This window comes from Myxocyprinus asiaticus, chromosome 42 (genome assembly GCF_019703515.2).
Source record: "Myxocyprinus asiaticus isolate MX2 ecotype Aquarium Trade chromosome 42, UBuf_Myxa_2, whole genome shotgun sequence".
Classification (NCBI taxonomy): Eukaryota; Metazoa; Chordata; class Actinopteri; order Cypriniformes; family Catostomidae; genus Myxocyprinus; species Myxocyprinus asiaticus.
Window position 1 is genome coordinate 36,459,265 of NC_059385.1, and position 27,603 is coordinate 36,486,867.

General features: G+C 37.9%; 1 protein-coding gene across 1 annotated transcript; it reads left to right on the plus strand.

Moving 5' to 3' along the window:
- Positions 1-4,530: 4,530 nt before the first annotated feature.
- LOC127432448 (long-chain fatty acid transport protein 6) lies at positions 4,531-22,822 on the plus strand. The gene is made up of 10 exons (XM_051683548.1): positions 4,531-5,075; positions 11,503-11,709; positions 12,565-12,723; positions 16,184-16,308; positions 16,538-16,732; positions 16,871-16,961; positions 17,255-17,453; positions 20,087-20,184; positions 20,476-20,606; positions 21,396-22,822. The coding sequence occupies exons 1-10, from the start codon at positions 4,544-4,546 to the stop codon at positions 21,570-21,572; spliced, it is 1,914 nt and encodes a 637-aa protein (XP_051539508.1). The 5' UTR covers positions 4,531-4,543; the 3' UTR covers positions 21,573-22,822.
- Positions 22,823-27,603: the final 4,781 nt, after the last annotated feature.

Here is a 27,603-nt window from a genome sequence, read left to right on the forward strand (position 1 = left end):
CTCTCATTATTTACTCACCCTCATGATATCCCAGGTGTGTATGTCTTTCTTTCTTCACCAGAACACATTTAAAGAAAAATAGTAAAATATCTCAGCTCAGTAGGTCCTTAAAATGCAAGTGATGGAGATTTCTCTTTTGAAGCTCCAAAAAACACAGACAGTCAGCATAAATGTCATCCATACAACTCCAGCGGTTAAATTAATGTCTTCTAAAGGGACATGATCGCTTTGGGTGTGAAAAGATAAATTTTTTAATACTTTTTTTAAACTTTAAATCATGCTTCCGGTCAGCAGCAGTATGCGCGTGTGGCGTAATCACATTAGCATGTTTTTGCTAGAACTAAGGCACGTGCGTCAAAGCCAGAAGAGCAGCTCTGTTTACAAGTGAGAAGGAGCTGTGCAGTACGCTGTACACTGTACAGTATCATGGTTGGTTTTAGTTTAGGTCTGTATTTGTATCTGTTTCTTTACTCACAATGGTGCGTTTGTGTGTTTATCCTGGATGTCTCAACTGAGAGAAGAACATGAGATTACGCCCGTATCATGGCAATGCAAAAATGTCACACAAGCGACCACGTGAACTTAGCGCTCTCGTGAAGCTTACCGGAAGTGATGATTTAGAGTTAAAAAGTACTTAAATATTGATCTTTTCACACCAAAAGCGATTGTGTTGCTTTAGAAGACATTAATTTAACCGCTGGAGTTGTATGGATGACGTTTATGCTGACTGTCTGTGATTTTTGGAGCTTCAAAAGAGAAATCTCCATTTAAAGGACCTACTGAGCTAAGATATTTAAAAAAAAAAAAAAAAAAAAAAAAATGTCAAATGTGTTCTGCTGAAGAAAGAAAGTCATACACATCTGGGATATCATAAGGGTGAGTAAATAATGAGAGAATTTTCATTTTTGGGTGAACTATCCCTTTAAATGATGTAAACTGACCCGAATTAGTCTGACACATGATCAGGTTATGATATTAATTACTTGTTATATAAGTCAATTACAAATTAATTAAACATATTTTAACCACCTAAATAAAACTATTTTTAACTATCAAAATAATAATGATTAAATTCTTAAAACCATTGTTTGTTTTTCAATTAATTTATATATTTTTAAAAAATATTTTAACTAAAGTTTACCAAGCATTTATACATGTATATTGATATACATATTAATAAATAACTTGTACAGTAAGTCATCCATACAAAATATGCATAGGTTATATAAAGACCAAACAAACACAGACATGGTTCAGCATTTATTTTACAGACATGGAGCATGTGTAGTTTTCATTTACCACAACTAAACACAGTGACTTTAAAATATATTAATTATAGAAGACAAAAAAAAAAAAAAAAACATTTTAAAATATATAAAAATGATATAAAACTAAACACGGGCTTGGACACCCTCAAAAGACAATGTTTATGTCCTCCTACTCACCCCTCTTGCAGATAGTGATGCCGTCATGCTGCAGGACATCTCCATCGTCACACTATAGAACACACACACACACACACACACACACACACACACACACATTGGTGTGGCTATCCTTATTTGGACTCTCCATAGACATAATGATTTTTATACTGTACAAACTATAGATTCTATCCCCTAACCCTAACCCTAAACCTCACAAAAAACATTCTGCATTTTTACATTTTCAATAAAACGTCATTTAGTTTGTTTTTTAAGTGATTTGAATTATGGGGACACTAGAAATGTCCTTATACACCACATTTATATCATAATACCCTTGTAATTACCAGTTTATAACCTAAAAAAAAAAGTCCTCGTAAACCACTTCAACCTGCCCACACACACACAAACACACACACAAACACACACAAACACACACACACCACACACACACAAATACACACACACATACACACAAACACACACACAAACACACACACACACAATTAATACTTCTCTTATGTTATAAGTCTTTTGAGTATTTTAGCTTTTTAACTGTATCCAGTCAGTGTAACCTTATGGCAATAAACCTTTTGTTTGCATTTACATGAGGAATGAGATTCATTCCTCCAAAGGATGGTTGACTCACCCAAATATTAACATTGTCAGCATTTACTAAACCATGAGTTGCTCCAAAGCTGTATGACTTTATGTCTTCTGCTGAATACTAAAGTATGTTGGCTGAATGTTAGGGACTGACAGTCTCAGTCACCATTCCCTTTCACTGTATGGAGAAAAACAAAAAGAAATATGTAAAGTGAATGGTAACTGAGGCTTTCAGTTTTCTGCCCAACACCTCATGCAGTGTTCCATATTAGAAAGAAAGTCATATGTGTTTGAAACTACATGAGAGTGAGTAAATAATGACAAAATTTTCACTTATGGGTGAACTACCCCTTAATTTTTTTTTTCTCACCTTTTTCTCCCCAATTTGGAATGCCCAATTCCCAATGCGCTCTAAGTCCTTGTGGTGGCATAGTGACTCGCCTCTCGAATCTCAGTTGCCTCTGCATTGATCCACGCATCTTAACACGTTGCTTGTTGAGTGCGTTACCGCGGAGACATAGCGCGTGTGGAGGCTTCACGCCATCCACCGTGGCATCCATGCACAACTCACCCCACCGAGAGCAAGAACCACATTATTGCGACCACAAGGAGGTTATCCCATGTGACACTACCCTCCCTAGCAACTGGGCCAATTTGGTTGCTTTGAAGACCTGGCTGGAGTCATTCAGCACGCCCTGGATTCAAACTCACGAACTCCAGGGGTGGTAGTCAGGGTCTTTACTCGCTGAGCTACCCAGGCACCCCAACTACCCCTTAATCATTTTAACAATGCCTTAAGATTGGGGACCTGGGTTAACCTCCTTGTGGTCACTATAATGTGGTTCTCGTTCTCTGTGGGGCACGTGGTGAGTTGTGTGTGGATGGCGCAGAGAATAGCGTGAAGCCTCCACACGCGCTGTCTCTGCGGTAACGCGCTCAACAAGCCACGTGATAAGATGCGCGGATTGATGTCTCAGATGCGGAGGCAACTGAGATTCATCCTCCGCCACCCGGATTGAGGCAAGTCACTACGCCACCACGAGGACTTAGAGCGCATTGGGAATTGGGCATTCCAAAATTGGGGAGAAAAGGAGAAATGAGTGGAAATGACAAATTATTAAATTAGTAAGCGTACCTTTTAGCAAGAGTTTGACTGTGTCCTCCAGTCAGCCAAAAAGTGGATGTGGTCAAATCAGCCTTTGTTCACTTTGAAATGAATCGGTGCCTCCAAATCAAACAACAAAATTTTACACATTTTCCCAAGTCAATAAAGTAGACCTCTCTCATAATTTAATTTGTTAAACCCAATATTACCCAATATTTTACACAATGCTAACCCGTTATTTCATAAATTAAAAATATGTAATATTTATATAATTTCTTAAATAAAATGTTCCCAACCCCTGAGAAATGCTTCTCTTCTCCTCGAATGCATTAAATTAATCAAAACCATTAATAATTAGTAATACTGCAAATAATTTTTATTTAATTTAAAATTCAATTTCCCCTGTCATGTCAAAGCCCTGTTTTCAGCAGTCATTACGACAGTCTAAGAAAATAATGTGTCACGTAATCCTTAAGAAATATATTCTGATGTGCTAATTTGCTACTTGAGAAACATTTCTTCTTGTTAGAACAGTTGAAACACTACTTCATGAAGTGTGAACATCACAATACAGTCAATCTTTTTTTAGTTGCTGAAATATTGAGTACACTTGCAAAAGAAACCAATCTCTCCAGAAACGTAGCAGTCTGTTGTTGTTTTGAGAGGTGAAGGCTATTCCAGCACTGCCATCTTGACAGAAGAAATCAAACTGGAGTCTCTAGTTTGAGAAACAGACCTCTCTCACAGGTCCTAAACTGACAAATTCAATGAGCAGAACATGCCAAACAGCAGTTTCACCTGCAACAGTGAAGAGAAGACTCTGAGATGTTGGCATTTTACTTTCGTAAAACTTTGACTTTCATATCCGACACTGGCAAATAAAACAAATAGAAAAGAACGTGCAAAAGAACTTGAGTGCTAAACGATCAGAAATTAGTATTATAGATGGATGAATTAAAGTTTGTTTGAAAAAATACGTGTCCTAAAAATCAGTGACATCTTTTGACAAGTACTGCAGAAAGCGTGGGATGAAACTTGAAGTGTCCTTGCTACATGTGGAAGATTCATGGGTAACATATACACAGTATAATTTTCTTTGTTTTTTATAGACAAAAATACTGACTGTCTAAACATCCTTAAGCAATTGCATAATTAGACATGTTTTCCTTGAATATGTCTGGAATTAACGTTGTTTCTTAGCCCATTGGCAATATATTTAATATACTGCTTTAAACATAATTATGGCCAAAGTAGTTGTGGTTTTAAACCCTGGGTTGGAGGTTGAGATTCCAGTGACTCCCTGTGCTTCCTGCCATTGATGAGTGTATATGTGTTTGTCCCAGTGTAATGAATAGCTGCTGGAGGGAAGCGGTCTTCCGCATGCGCAGTCGCGTTTGAGGGCATATAGATGTGGGGTAAAGATTCCAGCAGCTCAACAGAAGTTCTCATCAGTTATACAGTCATGATGAACTGGGCTATCAGCACCGTCGCTGTCGGGATTGTCACGCTGCTTGTCATTCAGAGGAGGTTTTACCCCTACTTTTGGGATGACTTGATGTATTACGCGAAACTTCGTCGGGTCGGTCGTGCGATGATGGCGCGGATGAAGAGCGGCGTGATCACTTATCTGCACTGCTTTGAGCTTCAGGCCAGAAGAATCCCACACAAACCATTCATTGTGTTTGAAGAGCAAGTCCTGACGTACAGAGACGTGGATGTGCGGGGTAACAGATTCGCAAACGTGTTTAAATCTCACAGTGGACTGAAACATGGAGATGTGGTGGCTCTGTTGATGAGCAATGAAGCGGATTTCATCTGTGTTTGGTTCGGACTCTGTAAACTGGGTTGTGAAGTCGCGTTTCTCAACTTTAACATCAAATCTCAGTCACTGCTGCACTGTCTGCAGACCTGTGGTGCCACCGCGCTCGTTATTGCTTCAGGTAATGATAAACATCTACACTGCGAGCGACGCGACGCGACACACACGCGACGCTCTGATTATAAAGCGAATTCTAAATAGAATGGTTCATATCAGTCTTGTACACACTTGACTGAGTTTCTTATGATCTCATGAAAACCTTTTTTAATGCTTCAATGCTTGATATTAGTTTTGTGGGCAATAATACATTGTCTGTTGTTTAATTTGTGTATAAGATGAAGGAAAAGCACATCCAGCACCGCTTCAGTACTCAGGATGATGTGTCTCATGAAGTTGCTTGAGAGAGAATGATCAGAGAGTACAGAGCTGAAATCTGCACACACAAGCTCAAATAGAGCAATGTTTTCATAAAGTTAACATGTTTTGGTCAATACATTATTACATAATTATAAAATCTACACATTAAATACATTATTATTAATAATAATATTATAGTAATAATAAAAACAGTAATTATAATTCATTATCGGCCAATTCCCTTTCTTCCATTTGTGTTATTTAAAGGGGATAGTTCACCCAAAAATAACTCATCCTCATGTCATCCCAGATGTGTATGACTTTCTTTCTTTCTTCTGCTGAACACAAATTATGATTTTTAGAAGAATATTTCAGCTCTGTAGGTCCATACAATGCAAGTGAATGGTGACCAGGACTCAGAACGTCCAAAAAAATGACATAAAGGCATCATAAAAGTAATCCATATGACTTCAGTGGTTTAGATCATGTCTTCTGAAGCAATATGATAGGCTTGGGTGTGAAACAGATCACTATCAATATTTAAATGTAAATCTACACTTTCACATTCAGTCACCTATTGGTTGGGGCTGGTCAAAGGTACAGGCTGATAATAAAAAAGGACTTAAATATTGATCTGTTTCTCACCCACACCTATCATATTGCTTCAGATGACATGGATTAAACCACTGGAGTTATATGGATTACTTTTATTTCTCCTTTATGTCATTTTTGGACCTTCAGAGTTCTGGTCACCATTCACGTGCATTGTGATGGACCATACAGAGCTGAAATATTCTTCTAAAAATCTTTATTTGTGTTCAACAGAAGAAAGAAAGTCATACACATCTGGGATGGCATGAGGGTGAGTAAATGATGAGAGAATTTACATTTTTGAGTGAACTATCCCTTTAATAGTTTAGATGGTTTTACTATGATTTTAAAATGCAGAAAAGAGTAATATTAAATAACGAGTAATTGTGTTTGAACTAGTCATTGGTACAGTAGTTATTTGTGTCACTCTAACACTGCTGTCCACACATGCACTCATTTTACTGGCCTAGTTCCCATCAAATAACTCTTGCTCAACTGAACACACATATAAACATGTTTCATCTTGTGAGAACGTCACCTGCCTGTGCTGAGAGACAGCATGCTTTTACTCCAGCTCTCCATATTAACGAGACTAGTTTCAGGCAGATTATTGCATGTTACTCTGTTCAAGGATTTTTATATTTTAAACAGGGTAAGTAAAGGGATAGTTCACCCAAAAATGATTTACTCACCCTCATGACAACCCAGATGTGTATGACTTACTTTCTTCAGCAATACACAAATGAAGATTTTTTTAGAAGAATATTTCAGGGTGCAAAAATTTTGAAGCTCCAAAAATCACATATGTCAACATAAAAGTAATACGTACAACTCCAGTGGTTTAAACCATGTCTTCAGAAGTTATATGATAGGTGTGGGTGAGAAACAGATCAATATTGAAGTCCTTCTTGTGTTTTTGGTGATTTACATTCTTTGTGCATATCACCCCCTACTGGGCAGGGAGAAGAATTTCAAGCAAAAAAGACTTAAATATTGATCTGTTTCTTACCCACACCTATCATATCACTGACATGGATTAAACAACTGGAGTCATATGGATTACTTTTATGCTGATTTATGTGAATTTTGGAGCTTTCAAAATTTTGGCACCCATTCACTTTCATTGTATGGACCAACAGAGCTGAAATATTTTTCTAAAAATCATAATTTGTGTTCAGTAGAAGAAAGAAAGTCATACACATCTGGGATGGCATAAGGGTGAGTAAATGATGAGAGAATTTTCATTTTTGGGTGAACTATCCCTTTAAGTACATTATTTGTGGTTTGTTCTTGTGAAGCACAATAGTTTACAAATGGTGCATTATAAGTGTTGAAAATTCTTTGAATGTTGGCTTGACAAGAATGATGTCTGAAAGGAAAACAAATCTTTCAAGTTTGAATGTTATTTAGGCAGTAGGTCGTTTGAATGCTTGGACAGGTTGAGGAAAGATTTTTATTTGGAAAGCTATGTGGTTGCTAGGCAGTTGCAAATGCAGGGTTCGTACAAGGTGCTTGAAGTACTTGAATTTGGTTTTTTCAAATTGAAGTCCTGGAAAACCCTTGAAAATAGCAAATTTTACCAAGAGGTGCTTAAAAAGTTCTTAAATTATAGAAAATCGTAAAATATGTTGCTTAAATCATTTAATAAATGAAATGTATTTATTTTTGGAGAAACGCGACGACAGACCACTAGACCACTGCTGAAGCAGGCAGCGCATAGACGGCTGTCACGTGGCGTTACTTTGGCAGTGCTGTTCAGAATGGGCCAATCACAATCAAGTGTTAAATATATATATTTATAGATACTGCTGTGGTGGATTTAACAAGTATGAATCCTTGCAACTATCAGTTTTAATTAAAAAATTCGATGATGTAAAACGTTCTGAGATTTGAATGCAGCTCAATGGAGGATTCAGTTTTGTGAGCAGTCTAGCGCCACCTTGTGTAAAGAAAGATTTGTCTCACAAAAATAGGTTATTTCTGACAACATTTGGGTCAATATCAAAATATGTTGACAAACATGTCCCTTGACTTTTTTAGTCATGAAAAAAATAATATATATATAATTCTAGAACCTAACTTTTAATGATATGAAATGGCTTGATTCTGTTTTGCCAATAGTTTAGAAAATATATTTGAAATTGTTAATTTCCTGAAAAAAATCCTTGTTCCCTTCATCTGGTACACCACTTCTATGACATGTAAAGTTATGTGTGTATTTATTTTGCACTTATTTTTAATAAAAGCATTAGCGCAAGGCCGAACAAGTGTGCAAAAAAGCAACAAATGTTTTTTATTAATAATAATTTAAAAAGAATGTTTGTCCCTTGATTTCATGGCATTGCTGTTATCAATGTTAAAACCTTTTTTTATGTTTTACATTTTTTTTTTTTTTAAATACTAAAAGTTAAGTTTAAAGTTTTTTAAGGTCAAAGTTCAGAGGCTGCTTAAATATGCATATAGTGATTTTTCCCAGCATGTTAAAAGTTATTAATTCACATTTTAACTTTAGTATTTTCACACAAAAATATTTGGTGTTGTACCCCATTGAACCCTCAAAATGTGGTGTTGTAGCCCATTAAACCCTTAAAATGTGGTGTTGTAGCCCACTGAACCCTCAAAATGTGGTGTTGTACCCCATTGAACCCTCAAAATGTGTTGTACCCCATTGAACCCTCAAAATGTGGTGTTGTAGCCCATTGAACCTTTAATATGTGGTGTTGTAGCCCATTGAACCTTTAATATGTGGTGTTGTACCCCATTAAATCCTTAAAATGTGGTATTGTACCCCACTGAACCCTTAAAATGTGGTGTTGTAGCCCATTGAACCCTTAATATGTGGTGTTGTACCCCACTGAACCCTTAAAATGTGGTGTTGTAGCCCATTGAACCCTTAATATGTGGTGTTGTACCCCACTGAACCCTTAAAATGTGGTGTTGTAGCCCATTGAACCCTTAATATGTGGTGTTGTAGCCCATTGAACCCTTAAAATGTGGTGTTGTAGCCCATTGAACCCTTAATATGTGGTGTTGTAGCCCATTGAACCCTCAAAATGTGATGTTGTAGCCCATTGAACCCTTAATATGTGGTGTTGTAGCCCATTGAACCCTCAAAATGTGATGTTGTAGCCCATTGAACCCTTAATATGTGGTGTTGTAGCCCACTGAACCCTTAAAATGTGGTGTTGTAGCCCATTGAACCCTTAATATGTGGTGTTGTAGCCCACTGAACCCTTAAAATGTGGTGTTGTAGCCCATTGAACCCTTAATATGTGGTGTTGTAGCCCACTGAACCCTTAAAATGTGGTGTTGTAGCCCATTGAACCCTTAAAATGTGGTGTTGTAGCCCATTGAACCCTCAAAATGTGATGTTGTAGCCCATTGAACCCTTAAAATGTGGTGTTGTAGCCCATTGAACCCTTAAAATGTGGTGTTGTAGCCCATTGAACCCTTAAAATGTGGTGTTGTACCCCACTGAACCCTTAAAATGTGGTGTTGTACCTCATTGAACCCTTAAAATGTGGTGTTGTAGCCCATTTAACCCTCGTTAGTGTTAACTTAGTGTTAACTTGCTTCATTCATGAAACAAAATTAAATAATAAAAGAGAAAACAATTTATGAATAAAAATCAATGTCAACATGTTAAAATGTTTACCCTCAGCGTTTATAGGCAAAAACTGAACTAAATGGAAAATGTCAATATTTTGTAAGTTGGAAAGTCAAAATTGAGAATGATCCATTTGCAGTTTGGGTCAGTTCCTCACATAAATCTGTTGTGTGACTTTAGAAAACATGAAACACAGCACATGAGTCATATGGACTACTGTTTACAAACCCAGTTATTCACTTTTGTTGGAAAGCGAAGTGCGTTTTAAGGGAGCACACTACAATTGCACATCAATTTCATCATGAATGAACTAAGAATTGTTACTGTGAGAATATGTAGTTAAAGATGCTCATTGTACTTGTAATACGTGGTGTTTTATAAAAATAAATGAACTGAATGAATTAAATATTTTTATTTAAAATTAACAAATAAAGAATTTGTTTTAATGACATCTGGAGCATAGTCCTTGAAAACAAATAAAAATGTGCTTGAAAAGTCCTTGAATTTAACTTTGAAACATCTGTACGAACCCTGCAAATGTGTTGTGGATGGTTTCTAGGGCATGGTTAAGGTGTTTTGTGTTGTTAGGGTGTTCCTCTGAGAGGTCGCTACACTAGTGCATTGCTAACTCTTACAAAAATTCTAGAGTTCTTGCAAATTTGCTGAAAACTTGCCACAAATTCAACTCTCATTATTTTCACATGCAAACGAGCTTGGTATTCTTCGCAAATGTTTGCCAGAAGTTTGCAGCTCTTCACCAGTACTGGTGTACCTGCAGCAAACCTGTTGTGACAATTAAGAATTTGCTACAACGCTCATTTGCATGTGAAAATAATGAGTGCAAATTTGCGGCAACTCTAGATTTTTTGTAAGGGAAAGTGTTCTGTGCTGTCTGAGTGGTTTTTAAAGGCATTTACTCCAATGTTCTGTGTTTTGGGTTCATTTGGGAAGTTGTTAGGGTGTCCTGGGTGGTTTCCAGGGCATTGCTAAGATGTTCAGAATCATTACTAGGGCATTACTAAGGTTTCCTATGTTGTTAGGGTGTTCTGAGAAGTTGCTTTCACCCTCTGTGTCCTGGGAGGTTGCCAGGGCATTGTCTGGGTGATTTCTAGGGTATTACCAAGGTGTTCTGGGTGGGTTTTAGGGCATTGCTAGGGTATTCTGCATGTGGTTACTGGAGAGGTGGACAAGATTCACAAATTCACAAACATTCAGAGACAGACTCTGAACCATTCCTTTAATGTAAGTCACAGGATTGTTGTATCTGTTTTTTATGTCCACTACAGGAAAGACATAAGTCTGATATAGCAAAAAGAAATCAACAAATATAGTCAGAAGAACAAGTCAGAAGAGTTTAGAGGACATAGCTTGAAAAGATATTTTCAGTGAAAATCAAGGGGATCTTTGGAATTTGTCTAGTCAACATAATGAAAGCATTCTAGCTCATGCTACTGGCTTTCAGCTGGGCGACTGCAAACCTTAGAAATGCACTGTAACTGGAGTTATCAATTCACAGAAAACAGCGCAGGAGGTGGACTTCACTGATTCGTTTTGAGAATTTGAATTTTCTGTAGTTCACATTTGGTGAGCTGAAATACACTTGATTAGTTTAAGAGCATATAAGCGAAAAATACTATTTAAACCGTGTGTAAATTATCAGTTTAGTTCTTTTTAAATGCAGATAATACTGCAACAGCAACGAAGCTTTTGAAAGATCTTCCTTTGAATTTTTATTGGTAGCTGGCCAGAAATTCATTTAAATGTAGGAGTTTTGCCAATTTTATTGTGGAAAAAAATGAATGTGAAGCTCTTAAGAATATATTACTTTATTATCATTATGATGTCAGAAAAAAAGTACATCATGTTTTGATAAAGTACATTTGACATTATTTCTGTTGTACATAAGAACATAATGTGAAATTTTTATACACTTTTTAAATACACTTCTACTCCTGATGCTACCCAATGACATGAAGTTCCTCCATGTTTGTAGACTTGGTTTCACATGTGGATGACGTTGTACAGACGCTGACAGATAGCGGGGTAGATGTTTGGGTGACGGCAGAGAACTCTCCACTGCAGAACATCAGGACTCTGCTGGATAAGCTGGAATCGGCTTCTGCAGAGAAGCCTGTGATTGATGCTCCTCAGCCAAACCTCATGTCCAACTTCCTGTTCATCTTCACATCCGGCACTACAGGTACAACACACACTCCATCAGACCAGAGAGCAGCCAAAAAGTAACATGCTGAATTAGAGATCGACCGATATAGATTTTCTTACAACCAATACTGATATCAATGATATTTATGCTTACATGTCTGATAACAGATATGCAGAATCGATGCTTATACTGTATGCATACTATACTTTATGTAAATATGTGTAATGTAGATTCTGAAGGGCAGTACTAAACAATTTTTTTGTACCTCTTATATTTGTATACATTATGAAAGGGGTGTGAACATTTATGAGACAAGGGGAATGCAAACTCATGCATTTTCTCAACTACATATACTGTTTATTAAACCTCAGATTAATGGGCTATCAGCTGTCTTCTGCTTTATATCTTGTTTCTGAACAACTATCTAAATCGAGCAATTATATGATTTGGCGACTAAAAACAGCTATTTGGCTCCTTAATGTTTCAGTTAAGGAGCCAATGGCTCCTTAGTCGTTTTTTTAGTCTGGAGCCCTGTTGATGTTAACTGGAACGCCACCTGCAGCGACAAAGAGAGATAGCATATGCAAGTGATGGATAAATGGTTGAAATGGCCTGCTCCTAGCGCTTTTTACTGTGAGTAAAGACAGATGTGAAGAGTCTGCAGATTTTGGCCCTTGGGCTGGACTTATTATTTCGATTTTATTAAAGAAACTGTTTTATTCCCACTAATTTATTCTGTTCTAGTGGTTCATTCTTTGCACATTTGCAGTATGTTATACTGTTACTGTACATTAACATCTCTGCTGAAACATGTTAACCTCTACTTAACCTGAAGTTATCAGTAAGTGAAGTTAAACTACAGCTTGTACTGTGTGTCCCTCTCTCTCTCAGGACTGCCCAAAGCAGCACGCATCAGTCACATTAAAGCAGTGATGTGTATGGCATTTCTGCGTATGTGTGGAGCTCACGCTGATGATCGAGTGTATCTGACACTGCCGCTCTATCACATGTCTGCATCCCTCCTCGGCATTGGTGGCTGTATTGAACTTGGTGCGATCAACTCAACAACTTATGTGTTTTTAAATATACATTTAACATAATCAGATTCTTACTTTTAACTTGTGAAACTTCAGCATGATGCTGTTTTACCTCTCTGTGATATAAAGTGTGTCTTAAAGACCCCATGAAGTCCAAACTGTAGTGTTGTGGCTTGTAGTCCATGTCTAATAGCTTCTAAGGTCATCTATATGCTAGTGTCCTCCCAAACCAAGGTTTCCCGAGAGTGAAGCGGTTGCGTACCAAAATATTTCTGTCATTTACCGAATCTAAAAAAACATTGACGGATAATTCCAAATATTGTCCATCATTTGACAAGTAAAAAAACAAAACAAGAAAGAACACAAACCAATCATGTTTTTTCTGTCTTTTAACCATGCTTGCTGCACACGAGAGAGAGACATAGAGAGTGCTGTCATGTAACTGACAGTGAGAAAACAGCATGCGAAAGTCAAATACGTGCTACTCTCTATAAAATGTTTTGACGTAACAATATCATTATCAGCAACACAATCATGTTTTAAAAATGACCTTAGAGTCATTAACCTGACACTGTTTGCCATGTTGAAAAGCAATAGGTGATGACTGTACCTCCTTGTTAACCGCTGTGTGTTGGTTCAGCTCACTGCCGAACGACCAGGAGGCTTCTGCTGGATCTTAAAGCTATCGTTTAGGCGGTTGGCCACTGTGTCCTTGCACAGCTACTGAAACTTGGTAAAATATCATATAGAATTTCCTAAAAATATTAATAAAATGTTTAATTCCCAAAAAGTATTACTAGAAGTAAGGGGGACATGTCCTCCACTCTGGTTCTAATGTTTGTTGTAGCCCTGGCTTTGTTACTTCTTTGAAAATCATTTTGCATGATTGAAAATGTAAATATTACATTATATCATATCAAGATATCAGAAGTACATACACAAATCGAATAACATGCGTTTATAAAATTATCAGGGAAATGAAAACAGAAATGACATCTAAAAATAGACCAATTTTTTTGTTTGAAATTTTCTACTGTCACAGATAATGATCATATGTGGTGCAATCTCTGATTGGTATAGAAATGCCAATGGTGAAAAGATGTACAATTATATTTTGAAATATTACTTTAAATATCAGGGGGTACTTTAAAGGGATAGTTCACCCAAAAAATTAAAAATCTCTTATCATTTACTTATTTCTGCTCTGTAGGTCCATACAATGCAGGTGAATGGTGACCGGAACTTTAAAGCTCAAGAAAGCACATAAAGGCTGAATAAAAGTAATCCAAATGACTCCAGTGGTTAAATCCATATCTTCTGAAGAGACATACCATATTTTCCGGAAATAAAGTCGCATCTGACTATAAGTTGCACCGGGTCAAAATTGCGTTGACAGAGGTTGCATTATGCAGGCACTAGGACCCGGGAGCACCCACCTGACTTCCCTTCAGACACTCAGATGTCAAATGTGCTCCGTGAAGATCACAGTACCTCAGAATTTACAGATCGTATTACAGTGTTTTCGGGCTTTAGAATTTGAATCTGATTTAGTAATCTTGTGTAACAGTTTCTCATATTCTGTTTATGTTTCATGAGAGAAACGCGACAAGTAAGCCCCATCTGTTTATAACATCTGTAACTATGCTGTGCACAAATAAATAGCTTTTTAGTCTGTGAGTAAAATAGAGTGCCTGTTGTATTCTATTTATTCATTAACGTTAGCGACTGTCTATCTGTGGATATTTCAGATATTTGCAACCCTCTTTGCAGTGTATTATTTATTCGGTTCACTGAGTGTGATGAAACGTCATTTTGCGGGCATGTGAGGAGTTGCGTTTGACAGTGGTTTAAAGTTTGTTAGAACAACAATGTTATGATGGACAAAATATTTAAACTGGTTGCATAAAGGACCATGTAATGGCAAAATATTCTGAATTGGCTATTTTAAAATGCTTCTATCTCTATGACTGATGTTTTCATCTGTTTTGGTGCGCATGTGTTTGACCAGCCGAAATCAATTATGTATATAAGTCGCTTCGGACTGTAAGTCGTAGACCTTTAAGGTGATGAAAAAAAGTGACTTACAATCTGGAAAATACAGTAATCGATTTCAGATGAAAACTCCTTTTTCACTGAAAATGTTGACATCAGCAGTCTTCTTGGTGATTATGATTTCAAGCTCAATTACACTTCCTATAGCACCATCCAATGCTCTGCGCATGTAAAAACGGAAAATATTGTATCATCTTGAACTCGGGTGTATATCCACTGTTTTATCCAATCAAATGCTCCTTAAAAAGAGAATGTCCCACCCCATACCACCTGAAACCAACTAGCAGTAGCAAGTGGCAAATCATGTTCATATTTTCTGCCCCAACTTCCTGGTTCAATAGGAAATAAGCGATAAGAGGAAGGTGCCTCAGGTTTTTCCTGGTAGGCCACTCAGCCTTACAGGTTCCATAAGGTGAGGATTAGGGTGGGGGTGGGGTTAAAGAGGAGCTATTATGGTTTTTCAAATATTACCCTTCATGTAGTGTTATATAGCTGTTTGTGAATGTAAAAAAGTCTGCAAAGTTTCAAAAATCAAAGTGCACAACAAATGGAGTTATTGACTCCCAAAACGATTCTGAACACCTGAAACGAGTTGTTAGTAATTCCAGACTTACTTCCTGTACTAACCTACGTAATTTGGTAACAAAAAACCCGCCTCTGGCCTGTTTACATGTACAGCCAGTGCAGGCTGTTAGCCTGTTAGCTGTTAGCCGTTAGCCTCTGCTAACCGGCTAACTCACGTTACTGTCAAACTACATATAAACTTACCAGTGAGAAACGTCCTGTTCTCGTCGTGCTTGCGATGGTGGTTCGGGTTGATCTTCCAATCACTATCGGACTCGGGCTCAAATTGGTAAGGTAAAACAGAAATTTTTTCAGACAGAGCTGAAACTCGGATATGGTAGTCAGCATTTCCTTTCCGAAATGCGCTGTAAGCGGTAGACCAATCACAACAGACTGGGACATCTGACCAATCAGAACAGTGTAGGCTCTCTGAAAGGAGGAGTTTAGAATGAATCCTTTAGAATGGATCATTGAAGAAGTCATTTGAGACACTGGAAACAAAAAAAGGTAATGCTGCAAATTAAATTAAAGTGTTTTTTGACCTTGGATGCATGTAAATCTGTATGAGACCTTTAAAACAAAATTAGGCACATTTAAAAATCATAATAGGTGCACTTTAAGACATCTGCTGCCTGCCAGGAGCAAACAGAGGCACCTTTGTACAATTGGTTAGGAAATACATCAATATAGGAAAGAAATCTGCGCTCATCTAGCCATTTCATGGGGTCTTTAAAGAAATGTAGCCTATAACAAAAAAATCTAAACTTATTTCAGATAAGAGTTTCTCATGTTTATTCATGTCTTTACTATGGGAGAAAAAGCTAAATGTAATCATAACATTTAGCTTTGAATTTTAGGGGCAACATGTGTTTTGAAGAGGAAGTTCTCTGCCAGTCAGTTTTGGAAGGACTGTGTGAAGTTTGATGTCACTGTGTTTCAGTATATTGGAGAACTCTGTCGATATTTGATCAATCAACCAAAGGTACTAAAGTTTCCACAACAAACATTTTCTTTCTCAGTTTTACTACACAATACTACATACACAATAGAGTAGTAAAGCAAAACCATCATATTAAACACCCGTCTTATCTGTGTTTATTACAGTGTTTCATCAGAGATAAGATTTCATTGTGTTAAAATGGTGTTCATCATTCAAGGTGTCACTATGGTAATGTTGGTTTCGTCACACGTTTGTGTTTGTTTGTTAACAGACTGAAGAGGAAACGGCTCATCGCGTTCGTCTCGCAGCAGGAAGTGGGCTTAGAGCCGATGTTTGGAGAGAGTTTGTCAGACGTTTCGGGAAAATCCAAATACGTGAAGCTTACGGTTTAACGGAGGCCAGTATTGGCTTCGTCAATTACACGGAAGAAATTGGACCCATCGGGCGAGCAAGTTATCTCAATAAGGTCAGTTATTCATTATAAGGTTTACAGTAGTGTGCAGTCAAATACAAATGAGATGCAGATAAAGTCAGTGATGTAGTGTTCATTTAAACAGAAATCCTACAGTAACACCACTGATATGACTGTACTTTCTGATTTCAGCTCAGTTTACCTTTTGAGTTTTTAAAATGTGATCCACAATCATATGAACCTATACGGACTGAGACAGGATTCTGCATTAAAGTGAATAAAGGTGAGATCGTTACAATTTTAATTGATCATTTTTAAAATTGTAAAAGAATTTAAAAACTATTTTAATCAGAATACTGCTGTACATCGCTTGCAAACAGATTCCAATAATGTGCTTACGACAGAGAATTGCTGTGAAGAAATTCTACCTTCGGAAAAACTGACATTGACTTTGTGTGACAATAGAAAGGCATTTGTTTTGTTGGATTAAATGGTTGTGTATACTAGTGGACAATTTTAAAGATGAACTGAAAAATGACATAGAGAGCAGAACTTCATTTTTATCATGTGATTTAGGTGAAACGGGATTACTGGTGGCTCCAGTGATGTTCAGCAACCCTTTCCTGGGTTACGCTGGAGATAAAGTCATGTCAGAGAAGAAGCTCCTGAGGAATGTCTTTAAGACAGGAGATGTTTACTTCAACACTGGAGACCTGATGCTGCAGGACTACAGAGATTTTGTCTATTTCAAAGACAGAATTGGAGACACGTTCAGGTCCATACTTCACTGTTTGAAACCTTATGCTTGAAAATATGTGATAAATGTCCCATGTGCTGAAGTCATGTTTAATGTCTAAAGAACATTACCGTTCTGTCTCGAGGAATAACAGGGAAGGCTGTGTAGGCTTGACTGAGTTCAGTGCTGTATAGGATGGTTAATGGTTAATCGATTAATTGCCGTTAATAATTTGATCAATAAAGCTAACGAGTTTACCAGTATAAAAGGACAAAGACACTTTATAAATAGAGTTTAAACACATAACCGTTTTCACCACAAATGGCAGATCTTATTTTCCTATATTTTGTCTAATGCTGGGCTTAATTATTACCAAAACAAAGAGAATGTTCAAGAAACATGGCCCTGAAACGCAGTTGTCCTCATGCTCCGTCACCAGACAGAAATTCATAGTAATCTTCCTTTCGCCTTTGAAGGAATACAATGTTAAGGTTGTACAAAGTAACATTTATTTTTAAAAATGCTATCAAAGTGGATAGCAGGCACAACAACGCTGCTATAACAAGGGCCTAGATTGAATGGATCACATGTTTGCAACATATTACAACAAATATAATACATTTGAATATCTCCGTTATCCCAGTCTACACTACAATGCAAATACAGTATTTTCAAATGTATCCACTTGGGAGAGTGTTTTCAAAAAGCTCAGTTTTCACTGGACAAAAATGTCATCTCAGTGTGGACAGAATGCCAAAATGTAGAGAAAAAGATGCGTTTTCAAATTTATCCGGATCAGGGGCAGTACTAAGATGTGATCTTTGGGGTAGCATTTTGATCTTGAGGGTGGGCAGCTGTCTATCTCTTTGTCCGACCGGGTGGTGCTCCTCTTTGATAATTTCGCTTGGGTTGGTCCCCCTTGATTGTGTTTTGGTGTTGGTCCGGGGGGCATTAGAAGTTTCAGAGGGGGCACATGGAAAATCTTGGGCGGTATTGCCCCCCCTTTAGACCCGGCCATGATCTGGATTAATGTGGATGTAGTCTGAAGAAAAATGTAAAACATGTTACAAATGTCTCCACTGCTACAAAATTCAGTCATGAAAGATTGTTGCAACATTTACCATCATGCACTACATTGATTGTTCTGCTGTCTTTGTGCAAGTGAACACATTTGACTTTAGTCTTGCCTTAAAGGTGCTGTAAGCCATTTTTTTAATGGAATGTTATGAAGAAAGAGTTCCTGCTCCCTGAAAGATATTAATGAAATAAGTGTCCTGAGATATCTCACCGGTCTCTGTGACAGCTCTTTACTCTTTAACAGCAAACAAAATGTGTACACGGGCCGCTGTCTCTGATTCTTTCTACCTGTCAATCATTTTGGTGTTCTCATAGTGTTGTAGTAGCAGCGGATCATTGAGGCTTAATGCCAAATTCAGATTCATAATAGTTGTCAGTTGAGGGTGCCTTTTGCTACTATTGTGTTTGACAACCGTGGAAACACACACTAATGCTGCTCTTCTGCTCGGTGTCGGTCTCAATGGTATCTTTGATATGCGGAGTGGAGTTGTGGAAAGAGGGGTGTGGCTAATTCAATGGCTCAGTCTCGTGGAAGTTAGAACAGCTAAAATGGCTTACAATACCTTTAAGTGCAGTTTATCAAAGTCAGTATCTTGGCAGAACTTCTGAAGCAGCAGGCAAAAGCTCCAGCAACACTATTCATTCAAACACACACACACACACACACACTGTCAGGAGCAGCTTTGGGAACTTCCTGTCTGAGGAGAATGATCTTACTTGAACTGAACACACACACGCACACTAGCTGGGTATTTTTATGCAAATTGTGAGATATCACAAAAAAATGCTGGATGAAAACGGCAAGATGCGCTTAAAAAAAACTTCCGCACCCACTTTAGTTTTTTTTTTTATTCAGTCATAAACTACGATGGAAGCACATAGCGAATATGTTCTTATATGTGAATAAAAGAAAAGTAAATTGACTTTGCCTCAACAAGTCATGTGACTGAAGAATTAGCTCATAACTGGACTAACCCGCAGACAGTGGTGCCATGTCTGCTTATTATAAGCAACTTTTGGCCTGTTATTTCAGAAAGTCTCGGGCTGCATTTTGTTGGGCCTATTTCCAGAGTGCAATTTTAAAACTTAAAAGTATATTTATTGAAAAGACATTATTTTATATAATGTATATACTATGTGTATACTTTCTTTGCGAAACATTGAAATTAAGAGAAAATCTGTTCTCCCTCCCTGAACATCAAAATGCCCCCCCAGAGATCGCATCCTAGTTTGTTTGGTATGAAGAGTATTCCCCAACAGTAGGCAGTAATGTTGATTACACAATTGTCGTGTTTGTTGGCTTATTTTTGGTCTATATTTCAGAATTGAATTGAACTGACCTGTCTGTATAAACTGTGAACTCTGATGAGTGCGAGGACAGTTGGACTAGATCAATTGTTTCATGTCTTTGGTTTGTTTCTGAAACCTTTATGGATGCTGATGTCCTGCACTCTGATAATATTTACTCTGCGATCACTGAAAACATGAAGCTCACTGAGCAGAGTTCATCAGCCCAGGGGTTCAACACCACCTGAGGAATTTCTGGTGGACTTGTGTGTGTACATCGCTGATCATGTTCATGTGTTGGTTTTCAGATGGAAAGGAGAGAATGTGTCCACTACAGAGGTGTGTGAAGTGTTGGGCTGTCTGGACTTCCTGCAGGATGTCAGTGTTTATGGGGTCACTGTACCAGGTGAATTGAGTTACTCCTGGATTACTACTGAATCAAGTCAAGTACTGTAATGTTTAGGTGTAGTATTTTTACACGTTTCTTTGATACATTTTTAAGTTGCACTTTCACTTTTTCCCCAATGTAAAAACATACCTAAAACAAGTACTAAATACATTTTTCAAAATAATGTTACAGGTCAGTAAAATAGTTTGAGCTAACAGTGTTATCACATCATTCTTCAGTCGGAACTACACCAGCTGACATCACTGTACACTGAGACAGTTGTGAATGATGGCTGATGTTTCTGAGCAGGTTATGAGGGTCGGGCTGGAATGGCAGCTGTGGTGATGAAGGACGGTCATGAGTTGGAAGGGGAGAGGCTCTACAGTCATCTGCTTCAAACTCTTCCTCCGTATGCCTGGCCCTGGTTTCTAAGAGTTCAGGTACATTATGGAGCTGATCAAATACTGACTTGTGCTGTTTCATTCAAATCTTCTGAATAATTCTCATATTTTCTCAATGTTAAAGAGGTTGTAATGGTTGCTTGACAATTGTCTTCATTCAATGCTTAGATCTTGACTTCAGCACTTGACTTAAACAGTGATTAGTGAGGTTAATAATGAACATGATTGGTTGAGGTGACTTTGTTTAATGTCCTTTGTTAACGGATGGATGAGGATCTTGGGATGCACTGGATACGGATGCCTTAATGGGTCCTCTCTGGAAGTGAGCGTTGCATCACTACGCAACAATTGACCACAGGATTATTATCAACAGTGCTGTTGTGCACATGCCATGTAGAAAGTGTTGATTATAATCAGAGCGGTCTTTGTCGCCTCACTTCAAGTGTTCTGTACAATGTACAGTCCGTGAAACAGGATTTAATAAGTCGATGGTAAAAGTGAATTTGAGAGTTTGTGAGTTGTCCTCTCACCATTGTGCCTCCTTTTTTTTACCTGTTTATTACGCAATTCAATTCAAGTTCATTTGTATAGTGCTCTTCACAGTACAGATCGTGCCAAGGCAGCTTTACAGAGAGTAGTGCCTCACAAAAAACACAGTGTGAAGGACAAAGACTTCTCCAGAGGAATGTTCCAGTTATTCATGTGCTCATTACAGTCCCATATTCTCACGCTCATTGGTGAAACTCGCATTTGTGCAAAGCCGCATGCATTTACTCGTTCTCCGGTGGCAGCCGTTTCATGTGTATGTTCTGCTGTTTTTTTCGACAGACGTCTTTACAGATGACGGACACGTTCAAACAGCAGAAGATCAGACTGGTGCAGGAGGGCTTCAGTCCACACGCTGTTCAGCAGCCGCTCTACTTCCTGAACACATCACAGAAAAACTACACCCCCCTCACTGCACCACTATATAAGGACATCATCTCAGGCAAGATCAGACTTTAGATGCATTGTAGGAAATGCAGTGACACGAGTTGAAATGCATCCACATCACAAGACGACACGTCCACTTTCTACAGTCACTGGAAAACAGCTTTTATTTGTGCACATTACATAAACATGTAAATCTGGATCTAAAAACAAACCAGCAGACAAATTAACTCATATTTATGTGGGCTTGTATGTGCTGGTGAAATATTTGAGTGTTTGAGGTGTCTGTTACGTACTGAGCCAAAATAAACTGGAAAGACTTAAAGGGGTTGTTCACTCAATCGTGAACTTGCTTTCATACATAGTATGGAAAAAAAGATGCAGTGAAAGTGAGTGGTGACTGAGACTAACATTCTGCCTAACATCTCTTTTTGTGTTCCTCTGAAGAGAGAAAGTCACAACATGAGGGTGAGTAAATGATTAGAGAATTCATTTTTAGGTGAACTTTTCCTTGAAAGTGGGGCTGTTGTTGTAGGGGACAAATAGAAACGTTGTAAGATCTTACAAAAAATGTATAGCAATGAATTCATTGAATAGCTTGCAAACCTCAAATGCAAATATAACTTTCATTCCTTTTTGTTATTAACTGTTGCAGTATGAAATCACAAATAATACTTCTATTTGTTTCAGTTGAATATAACAGCATCATTTCATACTGATGTTATCTGCTCTTGAAAATCTTTGTGTAAGTAAGCTAATAATAAAGACTAATTAATATAACTGAACTGTTAACTGTAAACCTAAGTAATGTCCACCAGAATGAATGCAGTATCTGTGAGTATTTACAGTTCAAACATGTCTGGAGTATACTTTCATAAATCTACTACAGGAGGATTTTGACTCACCTCAGTGACTCACAGGAGGTATGAATGGAGGAATTCAGTGTTCAGACTTTTATTGCAAAGGGTTTAAAAGATGCTTTTAAAGTTAGAGTGACAAACATAATTCTTAAGAAAGGCACAATGTGACAGTTCATTTACTGTATGCATTAGTATATACAGTTATTGAGTAAATATATATGCTCTTGCAATCAGACAATACTAGACATTTTCTGTGCTGTGGAGCAATATAGGATCATTATATATATATATATATATATATATATATATTTTGTTTATAGATCTAATACCAACATTTTTTATATGTGTTTCATGTACTGTAGTGCTGGACACTAGAAATATTCATGCTTTGACAAAGACAATGTGTGATTGTAATTCTTTTAATGTTAGCATCTCACAATTACATGAATAAAAGTTGTAATAAAGATCCAAGTATTCATACTTTCCATGTTTCCACTCATTTTGTACATTTGAGAAACTTTGGATTGGATTAGTAGTTGGATTATGTTTGCATTTTAATTGCAAATTACATAACGAACATTACAAACAGAACAGAACAACAGCAGTGCATTAGACAATCACAAGAAAAAGAATAAGGGGAAAGAAAAAGAACCGGGAAAAAAAAAACCTCAGTCAGAAGGAAAAAAAGGACATAACATTTTAGAAATGTGGCATTCTTGCCATTATTAATGAATTTAAGGGACTGTACAATAGTAGTCACAGTAGTCTATGTGTTCAACCACATGGTTCGGGAGAGTGATATTGTGCTCTGTGAGATGGTACCATGAGGTGTCGCTCACCCGCAGATCGTAAGCTTCTGGTAGGCACATAGTCTTGAAGTAGTGAGTGTATATAGGGTGGTGCGGAGACGGAGGTTGTTCTGTAAGCGAGCATAAATTTTCTAAAATTGAGGCGAGCAACCATTGGCAACCAGTGCAGTTCAATGAAGAGGTGTGACGTGTGCTTTCTTGTGCTCGTTGAAGACCAATCGGGTCACTGTAATCTGGATCAACTGCAGAGGTTTGAGTGTACATGCAGGAAGTCCTGCCAGAAGAGCATTGCAGTAGTCCAGTCTAGATAAAACTGATTTTCTAATTTTGTGTGATTGTTTTTTCCAAATAAGTTCAATAATATTTTGTTTATATCAACATAAATTTTGTCACCAACAAATAAAGACAATGAGGGATAAACAACGAGACAGACCTTCAGCTTTAGATAGAAGAACTGCCATAAATCGATAGGTTTCTTTCTTTCTTTTTTAACTAAATGTTAAAAATACACTATATTACCAAAAGTATTCGCTCATCTGCCTTTAGACGCATATGAACTTAAGTGACATCCCATTCTTAATCCATAGGGTTTAATATGACGTCGGCCCACCCTTTGCAGCTATAACAGCTTCAACTCTTCTGGGAAGGCTTTCCACAAGGTATAGGAGTGTGTTTATGGGAATTTTTGACCATTCTTCCAGAAGCGCATTTGTGAGGTCAGACACTGATGTTGGACGAGAAGGCCTGGCTCGCAGTCTTCGCTCTAATTCATCCCAAAGGTGCTCTATCGAGTTGAGGTCAGGACTATGTGCAGGCCAGTCAAGTTCTTCCACACCAAACTCACTCATCCATGTCTTTATGGACCTTGCTTTGTGCACTGGTTCGCAGTCATGTTGGAACAGGAAGGGGCCATCCCCAAACTGTTCCCACAAAGTTGGGAGCATGGAATTGTCCAAAATCTCTTGGTATGCTGAAGCATTCAGAGTTCCTTTCACTGGAACTAAGGGGCCAAGCCCAGCTCCTGAAAAACAACCCCACACCATAATCCCCCTCCACCAAACTTCACAGTTGGCACAATGCAGTCAGACAAGTACCGTTCTCCTGGCAACCGCCAAACCCAGACTCGTCCATCAGATTGCCAGATGGAGAAGCGTGATTCGTCACTCCAGAGAACGTGTCTCCACTGCTCTAGAGTCCAGTGGCGGCGTGCTTTACACCACTGCATCCGACGCTTTGCATTGCACTTGGTGATGTATGGCTTGGATGCAGCTGCTCGGCCATGGAAACCCATTCCATGAAGCTCTCTACGCACTGTTCTTGAGCTAATCTGAAGGCCACATGAACTTTGGAGGTCTGTAGCGATTGACTCTGCAGATAGTTGGCGACCTCTGCGCACTATGCGCCTCAGCATCTGCTGACCCCGCATTGTCATTTTACGTGCTCTACCACTTCGTGGCTGAGTTGCTGTCATTCCCAATCGCTTCCACTTTGTTATAATACCACTGACAATTGACTGTGGAATATTTAGTAGCAAGGAAATTTCACGACTGGACTTGTTTGCACAGGTGGCATCCTATCACAGTACCACGCTGGAATTCACTGAGCTCCTGAGAGCGGCCCATTCTTTCACAAATGTTTGTAGAATCAGTCTGTATGTCTAGGTGCTTCATTTTATACACCTGTGGCCATGGAAGTGATTGGAACACCTGAATTCAATTATTTGGATGGGTGAGCGAATACTTTTGGCAATATAGTGTAGATCTTGTTTATTTTAGGGGAAAAGTTGCTACCATGTCAACATTTCTTTACATAGAAGTACTTAATGCCTTCTTTCACCGGTACATTTTCCATGAATAATTCTTAAGAATCATAAAGACAAAGTAACATACTGATAACTTTAGATAAAACCCTGAGGTTTCAGAAAATAATTTAATAATGTCAATGCTCTAAAGAATGTGACTTTTATCATTAAAGGGGTCATGCCATACTTTTTTATATACATATGTAAACTCAGCAAAAAAAAGAAACGTCCTCTCACTTTCAACTGCTTTTATTTTCATCAAACTTAACATGTGTAAATATTTGTATGAATATAAAAAGATTCAACAACTAAGACATAAACTGAACATGTTTCACAGAAATGGAATAATGTGTCCCCAAAAGTAACAGTCAGTATCTGGTGTGGCCACCAGCTGCATTAAGTACTGCAGAGCATCTCCTCCTCATGGACTGCACCAGATTTTACCCCACTCTTCCACCAAGGCACTTGCAAGTTCCCAGACATTTCTGGGGGGAATGGCCCTAGCCCTCACCCTCCGATCCAACAGGTCCCAGACGTGCTCAATGGGATTGAGATCCGGGCTCTTCAATGGCCATGGCAGAACACTGACATTCCTGTCTTGCAGGAATTCACGCACTGAACGAGCAGTATGGCTGGTGGCATTGTGATGCTGGAGGGTCAAGTCAGGATGAGCCTGCAGGAAGGGTACCACATGAGGGAGGAGGATGTCTTCCCTGTAACGCACAGCATTGAGATTGCCTGCAATGACAACAAGCTCAGTCCGATGATGCTGTGACACACCGCCCCAGACCATGACGGGCCCTCCACCTCCAAATCGATCCCGCTCCAGAATACAGGCCTCGGTGTAACGCTCATTCCTTCGACGATAAACGCGAGTCCGACCATCACCCCCAGTGAGACAAAACCGCGACTCGTCAGTGAAGAGCACTTTTTGCCAGTCCTGTCTGGTCCAGTGAAGGTGGGTTTGTGAACATAGGCGACGTTGTTGCTGGTGATGTCTAGTAAGGACCTTACAACAGGCCTACAAGCCCTCAATCCAGCCTCTCACAGCCTATTGCAGACAGTCTGAGCACTGATGGAGGGATTGTGCATTCCTGATTTAACTGGGCAGTTGTTGTTGCCATCCTGTACTTGTCCCACAGGTGTGATATTCGGATGCACCAATCCTGTGCAGGTGTTGTTACACATGGTCTGCCACTGCGAGGACGATCAGCTGTCCTTCCTGTCTCCCTGTGGCGCTGTCTTAGGCGTCTCACAGTACGGACATTGCAATTTATTGCCCTGGCCACAACTGCAGTCCTCATGCCTCCATGCAGCATGCCTAAGGCACGTTCACACAGATGAGCAGGGACCCTGGGCATCTTTCTTTTGGTGTTTTTCAGAGTCAACAGAAAGGTCTCTTTAGTGTCCTAAGTTTTTATAACTGTGACCTTAATTGCCTACCGTCTGTAAGCTGTTAGTGTCTTAATGACCGTTCCACAGGTGCATGTTCATTAATTGTTTATGGTTCATTGAACAAGCATGGAAAACATTGTTTAAACCCTTTACAATAAAGATCTGGAAAGTTATTTGGATTTTTACAAAATTACAAAATTATCTTTAAAATACAGTGTCCTGAAAAAGGGACGTTTCTTTTTTTTTTTTTTTTTTTGCTGAGGTTATATATATATATATATATATATATATATATATATATATATATATATATACTAAATTATGACTGTTTTCGTAAAAAAAAAAAAAGAATATATATATATATATATATATATATATATATATATATATATATATATATATATATGTATGTATGTATGTATGTGTGTGTGTGTATATATATATATATATATATATATATATATATATATATATATATATATATATATATATATATATATTTCTTTCTTTTTTTTTTTCTTCACAAAAACAGTCATAATTTAGTAATATTTAATGCTTTTCCACCCTATCTCTGGCCCTCTGACTGAAACGCTCAGTTTTGGCCTCAGCGCCTCCTTTTAACTTCAATGCAAATGCCCACCGTTCTGATTGGATCTTTATCAGGTTTGGGGATTCGAGAAATAAATCCCTGTTTCATTGTGTAATTCATGTCAGCTTTTCATCTACAGTGTTTAAACAAACTAATAAAAGGTTGTTTTAAAAAGTGCAAACAAATTTAAACAGATACGCCATCTGAATCTCTGGATATTCTTTTTTTTTTTTTTTTTTTTTATAATTTCAATTGTGTATACTGTATATCAGAAATAAAAATAAAATCATCCATAAAATCACCAAAAAATCATAATTTATCCATGGAACCTTTTAATGTGCAAAAGAAAATCATTGCATTTTTCTTGGGAAAACTGAGGTGTACATATATTTGTGAAAAGAATATATACAATTTGTTTGCTCATTTTACATCGAATTATCAAATGCAAAGCCAAGGCACGACACATTTACCAATAACACACTTGTAAAGGCTCTTCTAACCACTAGAGGGCAGTAATTACCAATGTGTAAACATACATGTACATATGTTATCCACATGTAAATCTAAATGTAGATATTGCACTTTTGTTGAGACAAAGCCTGCAATGGACAAAAATCTTAAGGGAAACCGATTAATGACAAGCAGTTCCATG